Source organism: Gorilla gorilla, chromosome 4 (assembly GCF_029281585.2).
Source record: "Gorilla gorilla gorilla isolate KB3781 chromosome 4, NHGRI_mGorGor1-v2.1_pri, whole genome shotgun sequence".
NCBI classification, from domain to species: Eukaryota; Metazoa; Chordata; class Mammalia; order Primates; family Hominidae; genus Gorilla; species Gorilla gorilla.
Genome location: NC_073228.2, coordinates 143974035 through 143993282, shown reverse-complemented (window position 1 = coordinate 143993282; position 19248 = coordinate 143974035). Strand labels below are relative to the sequence as shown.

The 19248-nt window shown below is 39.5% G+C and overlaps 2 protein-coding genes across 3 annotated transcripts; both read right to left on the bottom strand.

Moving 5' to 3' along the window:
• Positions 1–2734: 2734 nt before the first annotated feature.
• On the bottom strand, positions 2735–3057 carry IGIP (IgA inducing protein). The gene has a single exon (XM_055389181.2). The coding sequence runs from the start codon at positions 3055–3057 to the stop codon at positions 2896–2898; it is 162 nt and encodes a 53-aa protein (XP_055245156.1). The 3' UTR covers positions 2735–2895.
• On the bottom strand, positions 2735–18814 carry PURA (purine rich element binding protein A). Of its 2 annotated transcripts, none has more exons than XM_063706808.1 (2): positions 18326–18814; positions 2735–17494 (listed from the first exon to the last, which is right to left on the bottom strand). In XM_063706808.1, the coding sequence occupies exons 1-2, from the start codon at positions 18686–18688 to the stop codon at positions 16385–16387; spliced, it is 1473 nt and encodes a 490-aa protein (XP_063562878.1). In that variant the 5' UTR covers positions 18689–18814; the 3' UTR covers positions 2735–16384. The 2 variants fall into 2 exon arrangements, with proteins under 2 accessions (XP_063562878.1, XP_030867118.1); XM_031011258.3 differs by lacking the exon at positions 18326–18814 and adding an exon at positions 18063–18136 and having other exon boundaries at positions 12127–17494.
• Between the last annotated feature and the right edge of the window lie 434 nt (positions 18815–19248).

Here is a 19248-nt window from a genome sequence, read left to right as displayed (position 1 = left end):
GGTCTGACGTGTGAGATGAGCATGCAGGGAGAGCCAGGATGCCTACGATGGTGGGGTTAACTAGACACCCCTGCTGGCTGTAAGGTAATGATATCCTATTCTTTTAAGCCTTGCAACATTCAGTGAGTCTGTTTTGTGACATTTTCTCACTGCCAACCTAAGTGCCAAATAGCCTGATGTGAGGAAATCGAGTGAATGAAAATCAATATTGGTAGGAAAATTGTATCAATGTCATTGGAAACACTCTGAAGATTTGCAATATTTAGGTAGAATCCCCAGTTTCAGGGGAAAAACTGTGGCTCCTCCTCCTGAAGTTCTAGAAGGCAGGGCGGGGGTGGGGTGGGGTTGCTGAAGTGAGAACAGTGGAGGTGTGTGCCGGCCCTGAGGTGACCTAGCAGGCAAACACTGAAAAGAGAACTCTCTTTCCTCTTGTCCTGAAAGAGCAGGACCTCTTCCAAAACTCAGTACCCAAGATAAAACAGTCCTGACTGCTTAGAAATAAATTGTTACTGAGACTAGGAACAAAGGATTTCTAAAAGCCATGCAAAATACCAAAATAAATGATATACCACATGGTTAAATGAAAGTTAACATCCATTGGAGGTGGAGGTAGGAAGAGACCACCAATTACATCTTAGAAAAGAAAGACTGAAGAAAAATGACAAATAGTTCTGTTTGAGCATGCTGGGTTCCTTTCTTGAGGGGCTCCCCATGGCCCTACCAGCATTGCCTTGTAGTTCCGACCTGGCTGTCTGGGATGCTCCTTCTGTAGCCCTTCAGTAGGACCTCACCTCAGGGCCTCTTGCTGTCCAACTGACCATTGGGCATATTTAATCATGGTCCTTTTGGAGTATTTAAAAGATGAAGGGCCTGACTCCTGACTTTTCACTCCCTTATACTTGCTGGGAGTAAATCATGGCTGGAATTTCCACCACAACCTCCTGTGCTTGAGTCCTTCTCTTGGACAGGGACCCAAGGATTTATCTGATCTCTGCAGAGAAGAGAGCAGAATCTGGTCTCTTCTTCAGGAAGTAGCCACCTGTCTTCTGTGTGCACCCCCCAAATCAGAGGCACCCTAGAACTTAGGGAAACTGAAGTTTCTTAGGCATCCCACCTACCTCTCTACAACAGTGGCACTCTCAGCTTTCAGTTTTCATAAAGCAAAGTTTCTCCATTATTTTTATTGAAGTTGGTGGTTGTCATATGTGGAAGCTAGTTCATCCTTCTGTTCACTCCAAAGTAGGGCCTTTTTATTTTATTTACTTATTTTTTCTTTTTTGAGACAGAGTTTCACTCTGTCACCCAGGCTGGAGTGCAGTGGTGCAATCTCGGCTCACTGCAATGTCTAACTCCCAGGTTCAAGCAATTCTCATGCCTCACCCTCCCAAGTAGCTGGGACTAGAGGTGTGCACTACCGTCCAGCTAATTTTTGTATTTTTTAGTACAGACAGGGTTTTACCATGTTGGCCAAGCTGGTCAACTCCTGACCTCCAGTGATCCGCCCACCTAGGCCTCCCAAAGTGCTGGTATTACAGGTGTCAGCCACCATGCCCAGCCAAGGAGGGCCTTTTTAGCAAGAAAACAACAAAACAATACTCATAATGAACTCTCTTGGGATTCCCCCAGGGAAGCCTGGAACTGCAGTAATGTGAACTTGAGATGGCCTATGGACATGCATCGAGTTTTAGAATATAACTGCTGTCGTATATACTTAAGTAAATTGAGAGATTTTTCATAGTGTGATTTTTGCCAGGTATCTTGGAGAACTACTTGCTCCAGGCATTCCTCATATCCAGCTTGAAGGTAAGTGAAAACATAAAAAAAAGATAAAATAAAAGGAGAAAGCTACAAATAAAACTTCAAACTCTACTTAAAAAGGTTGAGGAAAATATATACCTGAGGCTTCTGAGGCCTTTGTTGGTTTTTAACTTAGATGTCAAAATGGGTGGTTCTTGTTGGTCAGATAATCTGCTTTTCTAGAAGGCCCCATTGAAACTATCCTGAGGGATGGCTCCTGTGTCTTATTTTTATTGGTAGCTTCATTCACTGTCTGCCATTCCACTCACTAGAAAAACAGTTTTGAAAGAGATTTTAAACCGCGACCTCTATTTTCTAAGTGTTCAACAGCACAATAGGGCAACTATTAAAAATAATTTATTATATATTTCAAATAACTAAGAGTGGAATTAGAATGTTCCTAAAACGAAGAAATTACACATACTTCAGGTGATGGATACCCCAATCATCCTGATTTAATCAGTACATTGTACGCTTGTTTCAAAATGTTACATGTACCCCATAAGTATGTATAACTAGTATGTATCCACGATAATTACATTTTTTTTATTGTAACTGACAGAAAACAAAAAACCTTCCATGAGAATGGAGCATGATCTATGGGAAAAGGTTTTCCTTCTCTTCAACATGATGGCTAGGTTCACTGTCATACCACCAGAGAATTTTTTAAATGACCCAGTATGCCAGGATAGGGAGGCCATTCACATAACATTTTTAAAAATAAGCAAACCTACCTTAAAATAAAACAGAAGATAGAGTTCTCTAGTATGAGAGCACACTTAATGCTTGCAGCCAATTAATAAGCATAAGTATACCTGCTACTGAGTCCTAAAAACAGTTTCCACCTATCAAAAAAAAAAAAAAATCCAAGATCGCAACCAGACCCCTTCCCCCAAAAAGCACTGAAACAAAAGACTGATCTGATTATACAGTCACATGAAAAATAAACATCTTTATTTTTTTGCCTACTTTATTTCATTTTTTCAAATAAAATTTAAATCTGTACAAAGTATACTGTTACAGTATATATTTTGTAAGAATCAATGCCTAAAATAATCACAATACTTCAATAAGCAGTACAGCAGACCTCGCTAGTTTTCAGCTTTGATATTGAACAAACTCAAGCCGGCTGATGCACAACACGTTTGCTTGGTTTCCACATGGTGAGTTCCCAGCACTGAGATGGGAGAACATGACAGCAAATATGGTAATATTACAGCCCGACACACTGCGTTTCTTCATGTGATAATAACTGCACATATTTAATACAGAATGCTCAAATTTACTTTTTAAATTGCATTTGCTTACTTCTTAGTTGGCAAAATTCAGCATTCTTAAATGGGGTCCCCAAACAGTGCAAATTAATGATATTCTAACTGTATATTGGCACATCTCCAATAAGGATTAACTTGTAAACTCAAAGAATATCAACAACTTAGTCCTAAATTTTAACTAATATACATCTGGTCCATTTAACCAAAGTCATTTTGGAAAGATATTAAAGAACAATTCTATTTCTGAAAGGATATTGTTTTGACAATTCTTTAGAGAAGATAAATTTTTAAATTGTCATTAAAATGTTTCACTATAAAAATTTTACAAACTTGATTAGAAATTTCAAGATTATGATTCACAGCAGACAAATACAAACTGTATATTCCAACAATACCTATTCTTAGACTTTCAAACAGAGCACAACCATGTCAGCTGTGTTAACTAAAATTCTGAACAGTGTACTAAATTTATAAGTGGTGCTGGGTCTAGCAAGTGTAAATACACAGTATATTTCAATGAAAAGAATTGTCTTCTTTATACTTTATTTGTTTTCCCATAAGGAAACATTAATGTTTACATTCTTTAATAAAGTTAATCTTACATCAGAATATAACTTAATACTGTCAGCAACAGGGACCACACACAGTAAATAAGAAGCACATTTAAAATAAGTCTGATTTCACATAGATTAACATTTGTTGGTTAATAAAATATCGACAGTATTACAATCTTACAATATTTACAGTAAGAAAAATCTAGAGTAATATATACCTTTCACAGCAGGATTCCTTTTTTTAAAATTTCTTCCAGTTTGGGATTGTGTATACACAAAAAGCTCAAAATAAAGCAACTCTGCAATATAATCTTAAAATAATGGCTACTGGGGGAAATTCTATCACAACCATTGAAAATAATGGTGACTTCTCACGGAGTCTGTGGCATCTGAGAACCCAGTTAATTAACCAAAGTCTTGCTCACATTAGCCTCAGTTACCCAGATTAAAGCAGAACTCCGGCCTTCCCTGACTGCTGAAAACCCAACAGATTTTCTCAACATGCTATAAGGAAAGAGGAAAAATTGGTTTCAGCTCACACCTCATGGCTGGAAGCCTCTGGAAGCCTCCAGCCAGTGCACACTCCCCAACTTATGCTAAAAGAGGGCCAATTTCATCCCCACAGCATCACAAGAGTCCACTCTCCAACCACACAGCGCTCTGACACCAAGCTCACCCATTCCTCAACTCTTGTGCCTTAGGATAACACATGAACTTAGCCCATATAATACACACCAGCGTCTTAGAGACTTGAGACCAGGGCAAAGAAACAGACTAGTGTAGTTTGCACTGAGATCAGTAAGAAAAATGGGAAGTGATGCACATTTCCAATTAGAATGACAAGAAGAAGACCCACATCCCTAAACTGGAATTTGGCCAGGGCATCAGAGTTAGCACCCCCTCTCTGAGTACCGCTAGCGATTAGGATGTGTGCTCTGGGCCTCCTCTAAAAGAGAGCATCTACAGTAAGTAACACAGTATGGGACATTAGTTCAGTGACGACTGCCAAGAAAGCAGATACAATTCTTGAATCTGGGGCTGTCTACGGCACCTGAGGTCAATCATCCAAGCTGTGACCTGTCCCAACCCTGCTTACTTTAAGATATCTGATGGGCACAGAGCACTCAGGGATATGGCTGCTGGCTACTTTGGACTCTAGATCTCACAGGTAATCAACAGGTATCTGGGATTGAATTAGCAAACTGTACCATAGCTCCTTAAACAGACATTGTCAAGTCTGAAATCATGTCAAGCGTGAATCTTCACTGTCAGGTCAGTAATCAAAGTGGGAGTCTTCCCACATCAGCCAAGGTTATTTTGTCAGAACCTTAGAGGAGTTGGACAGTTTTTCATGTTGCAAGTGATTGGTTTACTTATTTCAGTCAAGCTGGATTGGCAAACCAGACTGATTTATTTAGTGAGCTTTGTTTTTTTGATTCTTATGTGTGTGCTAACCCAAAGCTGTTGTATTTGGGCTAAATACACTGACAGAGAAAATTCAAACGACAAAAGTTTTCAGCAAACTTCTGTGGCATTTTTTCTTTTTGGAAGTAAATGCAAGATCTAAAGGTATTTCTACCCAACAACGTCTGTTTAAGTGTTTAATGTTATTTCCTTTTTGGTCCTATACAGAATGCTATGACTTCTATATAGGTCTGAATGCTGCTCCATGTAGATTCCTTCTGTATATCTAAAAATATATACTTTTCAGTAGTTCAATACATGGTTAATCTTCCCACAGAGGAAGATTTTTGTAATCACATGTTGCAAAGTAGAAAACATCTCCTTTCTAAGAAAGGAAATATACTTTCCTATTGTACACTTTTGAATAAGCCCAAAGGCATGCACCAAAAATCATTAATAAAACTAATACATGCAATAAAATGGTGTAGAGTTAGACTTAAAGTGCTGCTTCTCAATTTTTTTTAATTTGAAGAAGACATTTTGTCAGTTGTAGACTCAAAAATCTTTCCCCCACCCACCCTCCCCACCCCATGGCATTAAGAGAGAAAAGTAAAAAGTATGCATAAATCTTTTAACTATGCTTTACATGGGGGAAAGAACAGATATATCAACTATCCTATATATCAACTGGATTCCCAGTTTTAAATAAAACCAATATTTACTGGTAAAAATTGTCAAAGCGTATACACGCAAACAAATGTTACTAGTAAATAAATGTTCTACATAGAGAATAATTTACTTTGGTTTTATGCGCCTTCTCAAAAATAACACTAGTGTCCCAACGTCACCAAACTGATGTGTTCCAGCAAAGTTGTAAGGCAAATCTTTTTTTCCCTAGTGACATCTTGTTTCCCAACAGACAAAACTAAAATCTTTTGGTGAGGAAGGGGTTAAGATAATGGCTAACCCCTTGGCATCCTGAGCATTGTGGTTTATCAAACTCTACCCTGCTAGAAATTGTCAGGCACCCTGACCCCTGCCTTGAACCAGGAAGGCTCCCATGTCTAGAGATGCCCTGACTCCTTATAAATAGCTTTCAGAACTTTGCTTTTTTCCCTTCTCTCTGGATGTTATAATGTCTAACGAAGCTGGTTGCAATGTCACATTTTGCTAGTAGGGGCCACCATCTAACAATAATCCCAATATGAAAGGTTTTAAGCCAATAGTTGGTTCCTAATTTTATCAACGATTTGCACTAAAATTCTCTACAATTTACTTAGAGCAGAGATCTTTAACTTGGGTTTCAGAAGATGTGTGATGCCCCTGAAGTTGTATGCAAAATTATCCAGGTATGTGCATTTTTTTTTTCCCTGGGTAGAGGATCCATCATACTGTCATCAGATTATCAAAGATATCTGTGACCCCCAAAAAGGGTTATAGGGACTTAGAGGGATACCCGTAATTCATTTTATACCAGGACTGGGAAATGGGGGCAGAAAACTAAAAATGGCCTCGAAAAAGGCCAGGGACAAATTGCTGATCTTTTCCCTTTATTCACATTGGGAAAATAAGTGCTTCAAACTGGGAAAAATCATTAATTAAGCTGGTTAAACTCCATCAAAAAATAATCAAATTGCTTTCTAAATTTTTTTCATTTTCGATATGTGGTAAATTTTGTCTCCAAGAAAAGGTTTGGAGACTGAATTTTTCTCTTTTCCTAAAGGAAATTCATAGATAGAATGCTGAATATCATCCACATTTAAAGATTTGACAACATAAAAGTTAGATAACTCTTAATGATGTCAATCTTTTAACTTATGATTTTGAGTAAAGGATTATCTAGAATCAAATATACACTTATTAATCTTCATTTCCCCAAATTGGTCCATATTTAGACAACTACCTGGCACAATTTCACTAGATAAACCTAAAATCTGAACAATGGAAGTTAAACTTCTACCCAAAGTAAAAACAAAGCCATAAGATTCCACAATTGAATTGGCCACAAACATTCACACTATGTTATAAAGGACTTTCTCATTTCAAATACATCACTGAATGTTCAACAGAATTTGCAAACATAAGATCCAGAATGACTAGCAAAACATGCTCTTAGCATGTCAAAAAGTAAAACACCACCTCCCCCCCCCAAGTCTGGAAACACACTCAGGCATTCCAAAAATAAACCAGATCTGAAAAGAGGCCTCTCACTTGGTTTTAAGTATGAGGTGTGTACAAAGCTATGGGAAAAGGGAATATAAAATGAAATAACCAAATAACTTACAAAAAATAATTTTAGCCAAAAACACATCTCTCTGTTCCATTGACAAAACTATCAATTTTTAAATTTTTTTGCAATTCTGAACACTGTGTTGCATAATATCACAAAGACAAAAAATATGTTCACAGGTACACTTTTTGTTATTTTCTTTCTAGAGCACATCTTTGAGGTCATAAGACCGCATCTGGTTAAAATAAAGTCTCTTGCCCTTGCTTCCCTTCCCCCTCAAAGTGATTCAACCCTGAATTCCAAAAAGGAATATTCAATATAACAACTTGAAAACCAGTTGTAACACTTAGACCATAAGGAAACTATATGAACATTATGGAAAACTACATGAAAGAGGGAGCTGCCACTTGCCACCCACTTCACTTCCAGCTTTTTAAGCATGTACCCAGCTAGACTCCTATCTCACTGACTTCAGTGAAACAAACTAACACACCAAATCTAGGCCATCTCAGGCTGGAAGTTAAAACTCGAAGACATCATTTCATATACACATACATATATATTCCCTATCCTAAGCTTTAACTTTGTCTATTTAAACAGTTTAATAAAGCTCACATTTACAAAGGATTTTATTGGCAAATAAAGGCCCATATTAAAAATTTTATCAGAACAAATTTTTGTTTTATACAGCTAACATTAAGAAATATTTTCTTGGCCTTATAAAATATTTTTAATTGCATATAATTTTTGCTTTGGGTGGGATATTGAAAACACAATTCTGCAAGAAATTAGAAAAGACTAGAAACAAAAGTGAAAGTGACTAGCCTTAACTTTCAAAAAATTAAGTGCAAAGATAAATAGTGCAAATAATGAAAACTAGAAATTTTACAGGCAACTTTAGTCTTTCCTGCTTTTGCACTTTTACACATTGACAACTTTATAAACCCTAACAACTATATGCAGCATGGAAATGGGCTATCATTTATCTCCACTGACTAGACTTAAGCCTTTCAAGGACTTGTCTCACAGTCATTTAAATCACAAGTTCTTGACACAGGTTTGGGAATTCACTTCTTTTTAAACAAATTTCTAAGGGAGGGGCTATTTAAGAAGGCTTTGCATTGACTTAAATGAGTTATAGTATATAACTATTATAATTTAAAATCTGACACAATAAAATGTGAAAATTATACTAAAGTGCCAACTCTACAAAATAAGCTATAGTAAAAATAATCCTGCTATTGTTAATGAACTTGACATTCGTAAAAAAGAAAAATTACCTTCAAAGTACAAAATCAGAACCACTTTTTTGCTATTTTTAAAAGAGATTTTTATCACTAATATATAGAGATGTGAGTAAAATGAAACTTCAAAGTAATCTGTCCAAATCACCAGGAATAAATCCATACTAAATTTGACAACAAAGAGTTAATCCAAACATACTTGAATTATGTAACTCAAAAACAAACATTACAGTAATTATTTATCTTAAATAATTTAAAACACTACTGGAATAATGGGAACAGAAATCTAAACACTATCATCTTACCCTACAAAGGATATAAGAACCTCCAAAATGTACTAACTTATTTTATTAACATTTGCCACCACTGAACTCTTGGGAATACTACAATTTTAAAGTAAGAGAGAAAGTAGGGAAACAGAAACATAAGTTTGGGGGGTATGTTGTCTAATTTTAGAAATACAGTATTATTGAGGGCCTCATAAGGTCTACAAGGTTAAATGGTTGCTATGGATGCAAATGTAAAAGAAATAAAAAAGACACCTAAAATTGCAAGTTAGTGTTTTTACCTGGTTTATTGTCTTCTAAGAAATTTGTGTGGGCCAAAGTCTCAAAATTCTATAAAAGCAAGGAATAATATGTGTCTTTGTGGAGTACAGAATCAAATAATTTGATCTAAGGACCATTTGAAAAGTAAAGGTAAACTACATTGTAACAAGAGCCCAAGAAAATAGATAGTATGTGTGATAAATATTTCTGATAGTTTAAAAAGAATAATGGTGAAAAGCTTGAAATTTTCTTTTCCTCAAAATAATAACTCCCCAGCATCCACTTGCCTTGACCAGAAAAGCTGTCATTCCACAATTGTGCTACTTAATTTGTCCCAGAAAAGCAGACATCCTATACATGAAAACAGACTTGTATAATGCATGATCATTATCATAACTCTAGCTATAGTAACTAACAGCTTTCTCATAATCAATGAGGGACCCATTTTCTCTGGCTTTATTGAAACTTCCTTAGTGAAGATCAACTTCATTTCCTTAGCAAATAACTCTCATTCAGACTCCATCATAGTACCTTTTCCTACCTCTAGTAAAAATTCCTCTCACTTTATTTCCAAACCATTCCCTATATACCTCTCAAACCCCCATCCACAAACACATTAAACAGCTCTCCTCGTCCTACTCTCCAATTTCCAAAACAGTAAGTCTCAGTTCCCAGTAACTTACCTAAAATACACATACTTCTTACTCTCTTCAGTTCACAAGTTTCTTAACATTAATTTAGATACCTTCAAACTGCCAGCTTAAGACTATGGGGAAAATAGCAATCGGAAAAAAACTGCCCAGTTACCTCATAATACTGAAATTGTTCTGGATCATCAGTTAGCTATGTTCTAAGGCAGGAGTCAGAAATTTCTTTACTTCTCTCTGAAGAAGTAAGCTTGAGTGCCACTGGTAGGCCTACAGCAAGAATAAAAGTGGAGAGAGAAACAAAGAAAAAGGATAGGAGAGAGAAGATGCCAGATGTACATGGTAAGGAGGTAGGTCAAGTACCACCAACAACTACCTGCATTTAAAATTGCCAATCCACTCCAGCTGAATGGGAGTTTGACCCAAACTCAATATGTGTCTGATAAGTCATTAGCTCATGGCTATCATTGTTTGAGCTAGTCAAGATGAATAGGTAATTCACCTGTCCCATAACTTTAACTGCCACTTCACGATAAGGACATATTTTCTTAAATCCTCCTAGGATCCTTCTGTGTTAATAATCTACCTTAGACCAAAACACACACTAACAAGAGTATTTCCATGTTTTTCACAATTCTAGAATATAAGGACTTGGTCCTTGAACTTGGAGGCCTCTTGAATTATTAAAGTGGAACCAAAATCAAGAAAATTAAACTCTTTAGCTTAAACATTTTTCCATCTAATGCTACAAAATAAGCTAATTGCTAATCATTATCAAAACAATGTGTGTATTTATGAAAACATGAAAATCCTGTGATTCCAAAATGAGTGAAATACTTCTGATGTGTAAGAAGCAACTATATTTTACATAGAGGATCACCACCATGTTTCTGCCTATCAACAGGACAATTTTCCACAAAAGCAAAGGACATCAGGAAGGAAAAACACAAAACAAAACAAATACCAAACGTGGGGACAAAATAAAAATGAATGAGTAGTTATGACATTCTTGTTAATAAAAATGTTAACAAGTGACCTTTGCCACACTCAGCTTTCCTAAAGACATAAATTGCCTGGACCATTCAACATCAAAACTTGGTAGTTAGCTTAGCAGATTCATTGGCTTGAAACCAATCATTCTTTCTTTTTTCATCTGGTTGTTCTTTTATCATGAAATTCTACCTGACTCATGCTAACTCTGGCTTATTTTCACTTAGCCTGTAATGAAATTTCTGTTCAAAAAGGACGTGTCAAATGGCCTATACCTTAAATTTAGGTTTTTAGGATCAAATAACTTCTTAAATATTAATATTAAAATCAGCTTTTCTTAATGTATCACAAAATCTGCAAAGAAGATTCTATAATAATTCGTGAATAGCAGTGATCACTTTAGTTTTATAGCATACTTATGAATGGCCAAAATGTGGTTAATATGCAATGAAGAAAACAGAAATATTGTGATTTAAAAATTGATACACTTTAACAAATCTACACAAATAACTTTGGTGAATTTATCTATGTAAGCAATTCCAATAAATTATCTCTCCTACTTACTCCACTCTCAAGGAGATGTGTGTGTTATCTATATACATATACACACACACAATGTATATATACACATATATGTGTATGTGTGTGTATACATCTCTCTCCAAATTATGAAGATATTCAAATTTAGGGATAATAAACTATAAATGTTATACTCAGAGTCATCACCAACTATTCCAAATCTAAGTTGCTACAGATGCCCTTGTTTTAGCATCCTTTTACGTAGATAGCAAGGTCTCATTCTGATACTCAGAAGATTTTAAAAAGGGAAAAAAGTCATTAGACTTGGTATCTCACTTTTTATGGTGAAGAAAATCTTAAAATTATGTTCACATGTAAAATAAAATGAATTGTGGAGCTATGAAAGCTACTAGACCATCAATTTCAGATAGCCCCATTCTAAAATTATCTGGAAATGTGTGTGTATATATAACCTGAAAAAATGAGTGGGAATATTGTAGACAAGAAGGTGAACCATGTGCGGAAGATAAAAATAATCATGCCCATACGGTGGGGTCACCAGGTCTAGCAGATAACCCAAAATGTCATAAAAGAAAAATGTGTTTAGAAAGTTTCAACAGGGCCAAAACACAAAATGTTAAAAGCACACAAACAAAAATGAATGAGATAATCCCCCCAAACGTCAAGTTACATAAGAAAATAGGAAGAAAAAAGTTGACATAGTATCTTTTAAAATATATCAAATCTTAACTGACTTAAAAAATGATATAAAGTGCTTGGGCCATGATACCCACCCAGATTCTCATTATCAACGGATTTATCTTTTCCCCCTCCCTTCCACCCAAATTTAATTGTTTTCCTTAAGAAAAAGTACAGCATCCCTATATTAATAAGAAATGAAAACAGTGAGTACAACTGATATAGATCCATTGACTTTTATTACAAATGTACTTGATCACTTGGCTTCAAAAAGTTTAAAATCAATACCCTATTTTCTGTATGCCAGTACAAAGCAAACTGTTTTACAAATTAAATACCTAAAAATTTGACAAAAATATTAAAATTTGATGAAAAACAATTATAAAAATCCTTAATCTCTCTCTTCAAAAAAGGAGGCAGTCTTCCCACTCCTATTATACAATATTAATAATATTCACCATTTTTAGAATAGGTAGCTAAATTATATCTTTCTGTTAGCATACAAAACTTAGACTAATATATTTGTATATGCTCCAGTTAAGTTTGTGAATGCCATCTGATTGCAATATAATCAACTATCTTTAATTGAATCCTAATTTACACTTATTTAATAATTTGCATAGTTTGAAAGGGATAAAGGTTATTCTACAACTAATTATCATAGGCTATTACAGTGCTACTTTTCAAGGCAATAAGTATTTGCTCCCAAATGAAGTATCTGTCTTCTTTAGGCAGGGGTTAAAATTACTAGCAGCTTTCTCTATTACCTGAAAAATCAAATTGGAAGTTATCCATCTATCTAGATGTGAAGGCCTGAAAAAACATAATATACTTTCCACTTGGAATCAAATTTCAACCCCTGCATGGGACAACTAGAAAGTGAGACTTTCAAGGTTTTTTATTTCCCTGTTGGTTTTGGTTTCTACTCTCCATGGCTTTTTGAGAAGCTGGAAAACAGTTTGTCTTTTCTGACTAGCATTGTCTTTTTTTCCATTTGGCAAATATTCATCTACCTCCAATCTGTATCTAGTAGAGGAAAAGCCGACATGGCTTTTCTTATGAACTTCCTTTGTTGTCAAAGGCATGTATAATGATTTCTACAGTTCTGGTTAGTTAACTTTAGCTCCCTCTGTGGCTGGATGACTGCTGCTTCTAACATCAGCATGATAAATAGGAGGCACAAATAAAAAGTAGCTTAAAAAAAATTTGGTGATTTAAAGGAAAAAACAGCTCCAAACACACACACATACATAAGCATTTCAAATCTGGTGGCTGATCTCTGGATTAAATTACTTGACAGTGTCTCTCATTTTAAAGAACGTCAATATTGCAATGCAGTTCAAGTTTTCTTTTATACTTAGGCAAATAATACAGTTTAACCAAGCTCTTGGACCTTAATTGTAAGACAAAGCAGATCAATAAAAATAAGGCATACTTCTCAGGAATTAAGTTTTGTTTGCTTGTTTTTGGCACATTTGATCATACTGTCTTCTATGAATAACACATATGGTCAAATATACCATTTCCTTATTTGTTTCAGCATAAACAGGGTTTACCAACTAGTAAAATAAAAACAAGGAAAAATTCCAACATAAAACACTGATATATAGAAACTTGGTAAAGTACCGAGCACCTGGGAGGGAAGGGTAGGGAAAGGATGCAACAGAAGAGGGAAGACAAGGTTTGGGAGGGTGCTTGGGGAGGTAAAGTGAGATGCTTAAAAAAAAGAGCATCTTTACAGTCACTTAGTCTTTTCTATGATCACTTTTTAAGTCTTAAAAGATCTGCATGTGGATTTCTTTTTAAACCCACTGACCATAAATCAGACACTGGTTTCAAAATCGTAGTTAGATTGTATTAAACTGTTTTAGTGTAAAGACAACTGCACAATACATGTGCTTCTTGAGCCGGTGGGATTCCAAGCAGAATCTGAAGTCTATAGGTAAGAAAGGCTTCACTTTAGGTAACTCTGGCCCTAAAGAAAACCTCATGAAAGAACTCGCATCTCAAAGAAAGGACACTTTGCCTAAGTTTGCTGTGTTTTTGTTGACTTGCACTACTTATTGCTGGCTACTATGAAACAGTGATCTAGGAGTACTCCAACAACCTGTAGTACAAGGCTTAACTTTAAGAAGCTATAGTAAACAAGAGACAAAATCAAAGCAATTCTCTTTCCTAATTAGTAACAGCACAGAGAATGCAGTCTTTTCCATATCACAGTTAAAGTACAGTGAACAAAACAGCTCAACAAACCTTAAGACAAAAAAGTGCAGGTTATTAATGTTTACATGCAGTTGATAAGCATTCCAAATGTCACATTATGCACTGTAAAAGCTCAACTTTACTATATGGAAATAAGAAAAATGCACCTCTGGGGAGGGGGAAAAGCAATTTAATCATTTCCAGTGATTTTGTAAGTAAAGAAACTCCTAACTACTGTACGGTCACCTCATATTTAACATTGAATATTAAAAGCAAACAATTTAATGGGAAAATGCACAGTACAATGAAAATAGCTTGTTATTCAACACATACAGTAGATCTCAAAAACGAAGACAACACACTCAACCAGGGAGCATAAAAATATCAAATCAAAACCCAAAGGACCAGCAGAAAAAAATCCTTCAAAAAGACAACTGTTTGCCTTCCTAGGCCAATGCTTTACAATATAAGAAGCACTGATACCTTCCCGCTCCTACAGGTGGTGTCTTATACATACAGCAGTTAGATCTATATGGCTGGATTTGCCAAGAAACAATTCCATCCCCAGAACTCTCTGTCAGACAAGACCCTTTTTTTTTTTTTTTTTTTTTACCAAAATACTTTCTACAGAATTCCAAACCAAAATGTACTGTTTAAGGCATCTTTTTTATAACATTTTCTCTTCACTCAAAGATGATAGTCATGCAGCAGTTTAATGATAAAAATATATTAATATTTTACTATACAGCAGCAAGAAGTTAGTTGTCAATTAAAAGCACACAAACATCTTTAAAGGAAAACCTGTAAAAGACTATCGTTACAAACAATTTCAGTTTGGAGGACACCAACTTGGTAAAGTGCTCTCCTAAACTTTGCATTTTCATACCCTACACCTTGAATATATGAGTTATAGAACATACTTTTGATAGAAGGCTTGTACACTTGGGGAACACAAATACACTTAGCGTATAATGTAGCCAGTAATAACTAGCACCACAGCTACATGGAAATCCTTTACATACACCAACTTGGCTTTCACTTTTAAAACAAAACTCAGAATCCATGGCTCAGTAGGATAACTATAATTGTGTTGCTCTGCTTTTTAACAGGTCTACATAAGTTAATAGCACTAGCAAAAATCAAAGAATAGCTTCAGACCTCTTACAAGTTTAGGAGACAGTGCTAGTGACCACAAATAGACTCACTACCTGATGTCCAAGTACAGGTTCACTGGAAATTGCTGCACGTTAGTTTTTTAAAATCTTTCTACACATAATAAAAAAAATATATTATGAACGATACAAGTACATCTCATATACACAATAATGACAAAACGCCTACTCAGTCAAAGCAAACAGATGCAGAAAAATATTATGGGAGATCTCCTTTTTCTTTCTTTTTCCTTTTACTATTTGAATAACTTTGGTTCCAACCATAAAAATCACAACTTAGCAAATTTCATTTAAATGCCTTTTTTAATAATTTCTTCATGTTCACAGAAGTTTCACTGACCATTTTTATAAGTTTAAGGTCCAGATGCAATGCATATTGTATAAAAGAGAGCACTTATTGTTTACCTTGCATGAATTAAACCTACGTACCTTTAACTCTACAAACTTCTGCATAACATTTAGACAAAGCTCAGACACACAGCATGCCTAGCCCTCATATATATACACATCTCTAATCACAGGTATATAGGGTGTCAAATATACTATAATAACCTCCATGTAAGGTTTGAAATTTGGTAACAAAATGAGAAAAACTAAAAATATTATTTTACGTGTTCTAAAATATCTCTTTTTTGTGCTAAAGTCAAATGTTAGCTCAACATGAAAAGGACTTTTATATAATTCAGCAATATTATAATCTTGACCATTTTGCAAACACTTTTTAATAATAGCTTAAACGTGTACAAAAGTTCTTGGTTAATTAGGGAAATAAACACTCAGTTCTTTATATTTTTTAATCAAGTAGGAAACACAGTTCATATAATGTTATTACTTTTTGTATTTTTTTTGTTTTTAGCAGCTGCTTACTGTTTTATATGGTGGATAAAGTGGACAACATCCAGCGATGGGTGGCAAGTCAAGAAGAGAAACTGTCAGTTGGTGGAGGTTCTGTGGGTGGTGCTCCCTTGGAGTTAACAGGTTTTTTTTTTTTTTAACTTTTTAACTTTTTATTTTCTCTCTTTCTTTACAGTATATTTTCTGTGTGTGTGGCTGTGTGTGTGTGTGTGTATGCATGTGTGTGTGTGGGGGTTTCATTCAGTTTGATCAATCTTCTTCCCCTTCTTCCTCACCCTGCAGTAGCAGGGTGGCAGCGGCGGTCTCCTCCTGCTGCTGCTGTTGCTGCTGGTGAAGCTGCTCACAGGCAGCCCGCTTCTCCCTCTGCTTCTCTTGAATCTTCTTCATCTCCTCCGAGTACTTGCAGAAGGTGTGTCCGAACTTGGCCCACACCTTGTAGGGCACGGTGATGGAGTTGCGATAGGTGGGCTTCACCTCGCTCACTCGCATAAACACGCCGTACTTGTTGGAGCCCACATCGAAGAAGAAGCGCTTGTTGTCCACAGTCAAGGAGGTGCCCTCGGGCAGCTCGGCCGGCTCCTCCTCCACTCCGTAGTCGTCGATGAGCTTGGCCAGAGCGTCACGGAACTCGATGAGCCCCTGCGCGGGCAGCGCAATGGTCTGGCCCTGCGTGGAGCCCAGGCCAGGCCCCCGGTTGACCGTCTGGCGGATGCGCAGGAAGCGGCCGCGCTGGTTCTCCTTGAGATCCATGTAGTACTTGCGGTTCTCGCGCACCAGGAACTCGCTTTTGAGCGCCCGGCGCGGCTCGTCCTGCGCCTGGGCCAGGTCCGGCGGCTGGCTGGGGCCCAGCTGCGCGTAGTGCTCGATGAAGTCGCCCAGGTAGTCGCGGAACTCCACGGCCACTGACATGGAGAGAGTAAGGCGGCTCTTGTTGCCGCCCGCGCCCACCTCGGCGATCTTCAGGAAGCGGCCCTTGGCGTTCTGCTTCACGTCCAGGTAGAAGCGCTTGTTCTGGATGTCCACCCGCTTGGAGGCCAGCTCCTGCGTCTCGTGCTGCAGCCCCCCTGGGGCCCCGCCGCCGCCGCCGCCACTGCCGCCGCCGCCCCCGCCGCCACCACCGCCCCCGCCGGAGCCTGAGCCCGAGCCGGGGTGCCCCAGGGAGCCGCCCGAGCCCAGCGCCGCACCACCCTGCTCGCTGCCGCTGTCTCGGTCCGCCATGATGCTGCGCTCCGCTGCCGCGCCGCCGCCGCCTGCCGCTCCGCCCGCCGCCTCAGTCGCCTCAGCCGCCGCTGCTTTCCCTCCCCGGCTCCGCCTGCTGCCGCCGCAACCCCCACAGCCAGTCAGCCACTCTCGCGAGATCTGCGGGAGAGACGAGACAGACGAGACCCGGTAACAGGGCACTGACTCCCCAGTACAGTAGCAGGGCGCCCTACTGTACGCGCCCACCCGCCCGCCGGCACGTGACCTGCGCCCCCTCCCTGCTGCCAGCCCCCCGTCCGCCCGCCCGCCAGGCGGCGCCCACCCACCGGCCCTCACCCTACAACCCTGGCTGGGTGGGGGAGAGAGAGCAGGACGCGCAGCGTCGCAGCTGCTGCTGCCGCTGCTGCCGCCACCACTGCTACCACCACCACTACCACCACCACCGTGGCTGTCGCTGTTGGGCAGACCCTAGGCGGCCTCGGCCTGGGGAGTTAGGGGACTAGGGGTGAGAGGGAGTCTGCCATACTAAGCACAGAGAGTGGGCCTAAGCTCTGCTTTCCAGTGACCCCCCAAAGAGGATGTAGGAGGAGGGGCCTGCGCGGCGCAGCAGAGCCCCCTGCAAAGAGGGGACACCGAGTCACGGCCACCCCCTCTCATGCGGGCCTCAGCCAGACCCAAACCCAAACCTAGACAGGCCCACCTGCCACCCGGCTGGGTTGTCTCCTACCGCAGAGCCTTGGCCGCTGAGGCAGGCAAGGAAGAGAGGTGGTGCGGTGGTAACCCTTAGCTGCAGAGGGGGCTGCTGGGGATGAGGTCGGGGCGCCGGCAGCAGTGGCGTGGAGCAGCAGACACCTAGCCTGTCCCTCCCCTCTCGCTCCCGCCGCTCTCCCTCCCCGCGCACACGGCAGTGGCTCTGGCCTCAGATGATCCCGCTCCCCCCCCCTCCCCCCAACCGCAGCCCCGCACAGTCGGGCGGGCGGGCGCACTCACCGATGGGGGGAGCCGAGCAGAGGACAGTAGACGCACCAGGGCTAGGGTGCCCGCAGTGACTGTTCCCGTCGACTCTGCCCTTCCCCACATGCAACAATCAAAAAGAAACTCCACACTTACCCAAAAACCTGCAGCCAGTCCCCCTTGGGACCACGACTGACTGCTTGCCCGCCCGCCTCCCCCTCCTCCTTCTGAGATTTGGGGAAGGGGGGCACCCTGCTCAGGGCTGAGCCCAGCCTGGGTTGCTGGCCAGCTCTGCGGATGAACCAGGCCCTGTAAGCATTCAGACCCTAGCCCACTCTTCTTCCTTTCTGGAAGGACCCAGAATGGAGGAGAAAACCAAGCAGGCTTTCGGAAATTCATGAGCTAAAAATGTCAGGAATTTCCTGGGAAACGCAGTTCCTTACGGGATTCATTAAAGCAGGTTCGCGTGCCCCTTTTACTCTTCCCAGAAACTTGTGTCAAGGAGAGATCCCACTCCCAAAAGTAACATATTAAATGGTCGCTGGGTTTTATGCAGACAGCTAGGTTGCTGACCATTAATTAACCAGTGAGTCTTTGGACGGTGATAGCTAAAAAGGATCTTCTCTCGTGTTAGAAAGGGGCTCAGGAGTAGAGGAGCTCAGAGATACCTGATTTCTCTTTTACTAGACCTGACGTATAACCTAGGGCTTATTTCCAGATAGGTATTGAGTGCTTGTACTCTCTCACTGCAGTCTGCAGCCCTGGCACTGTGGGGAAAGCTAAGGCCTATCTCCAGGGGACCCCCCCCCCCCCCGCCCCCGCCAATGCGCCCACTCTCTCCCCCATCACCTTCTACAGGCAGCTGAGAGACACAGATCACACAGCTCTGCCCCTGGCTTTCTCAAGCACAGATCGTTGCCTCTATCCTGAGAAAAGTATACCTATTCCATTTGTGGGTT

Coding starts and splice junctions, on each gene's coding strand:
- IGIP (XM_055389181.2), bottom strand. CDS start 3,057: ATGTGCAGTTATTATCACATGAAGAAACGCAGTGTGTCGGGCTGTAAT.
- PURA (XM_063706808.1), bottom strand. CDS start 18,688: ATGAATTTCCGAAAGCCTGCTTGGTTTTCTCCTCCATTCTGGGTCCTT. Junction 17,495..18,325: donor CTGCTCGGCTCCCCCCATCG/GTGAGTGCGCCC, acceptor TCTCTCCCGCAG/ATCTCGCGAGAGTGGCTGAC.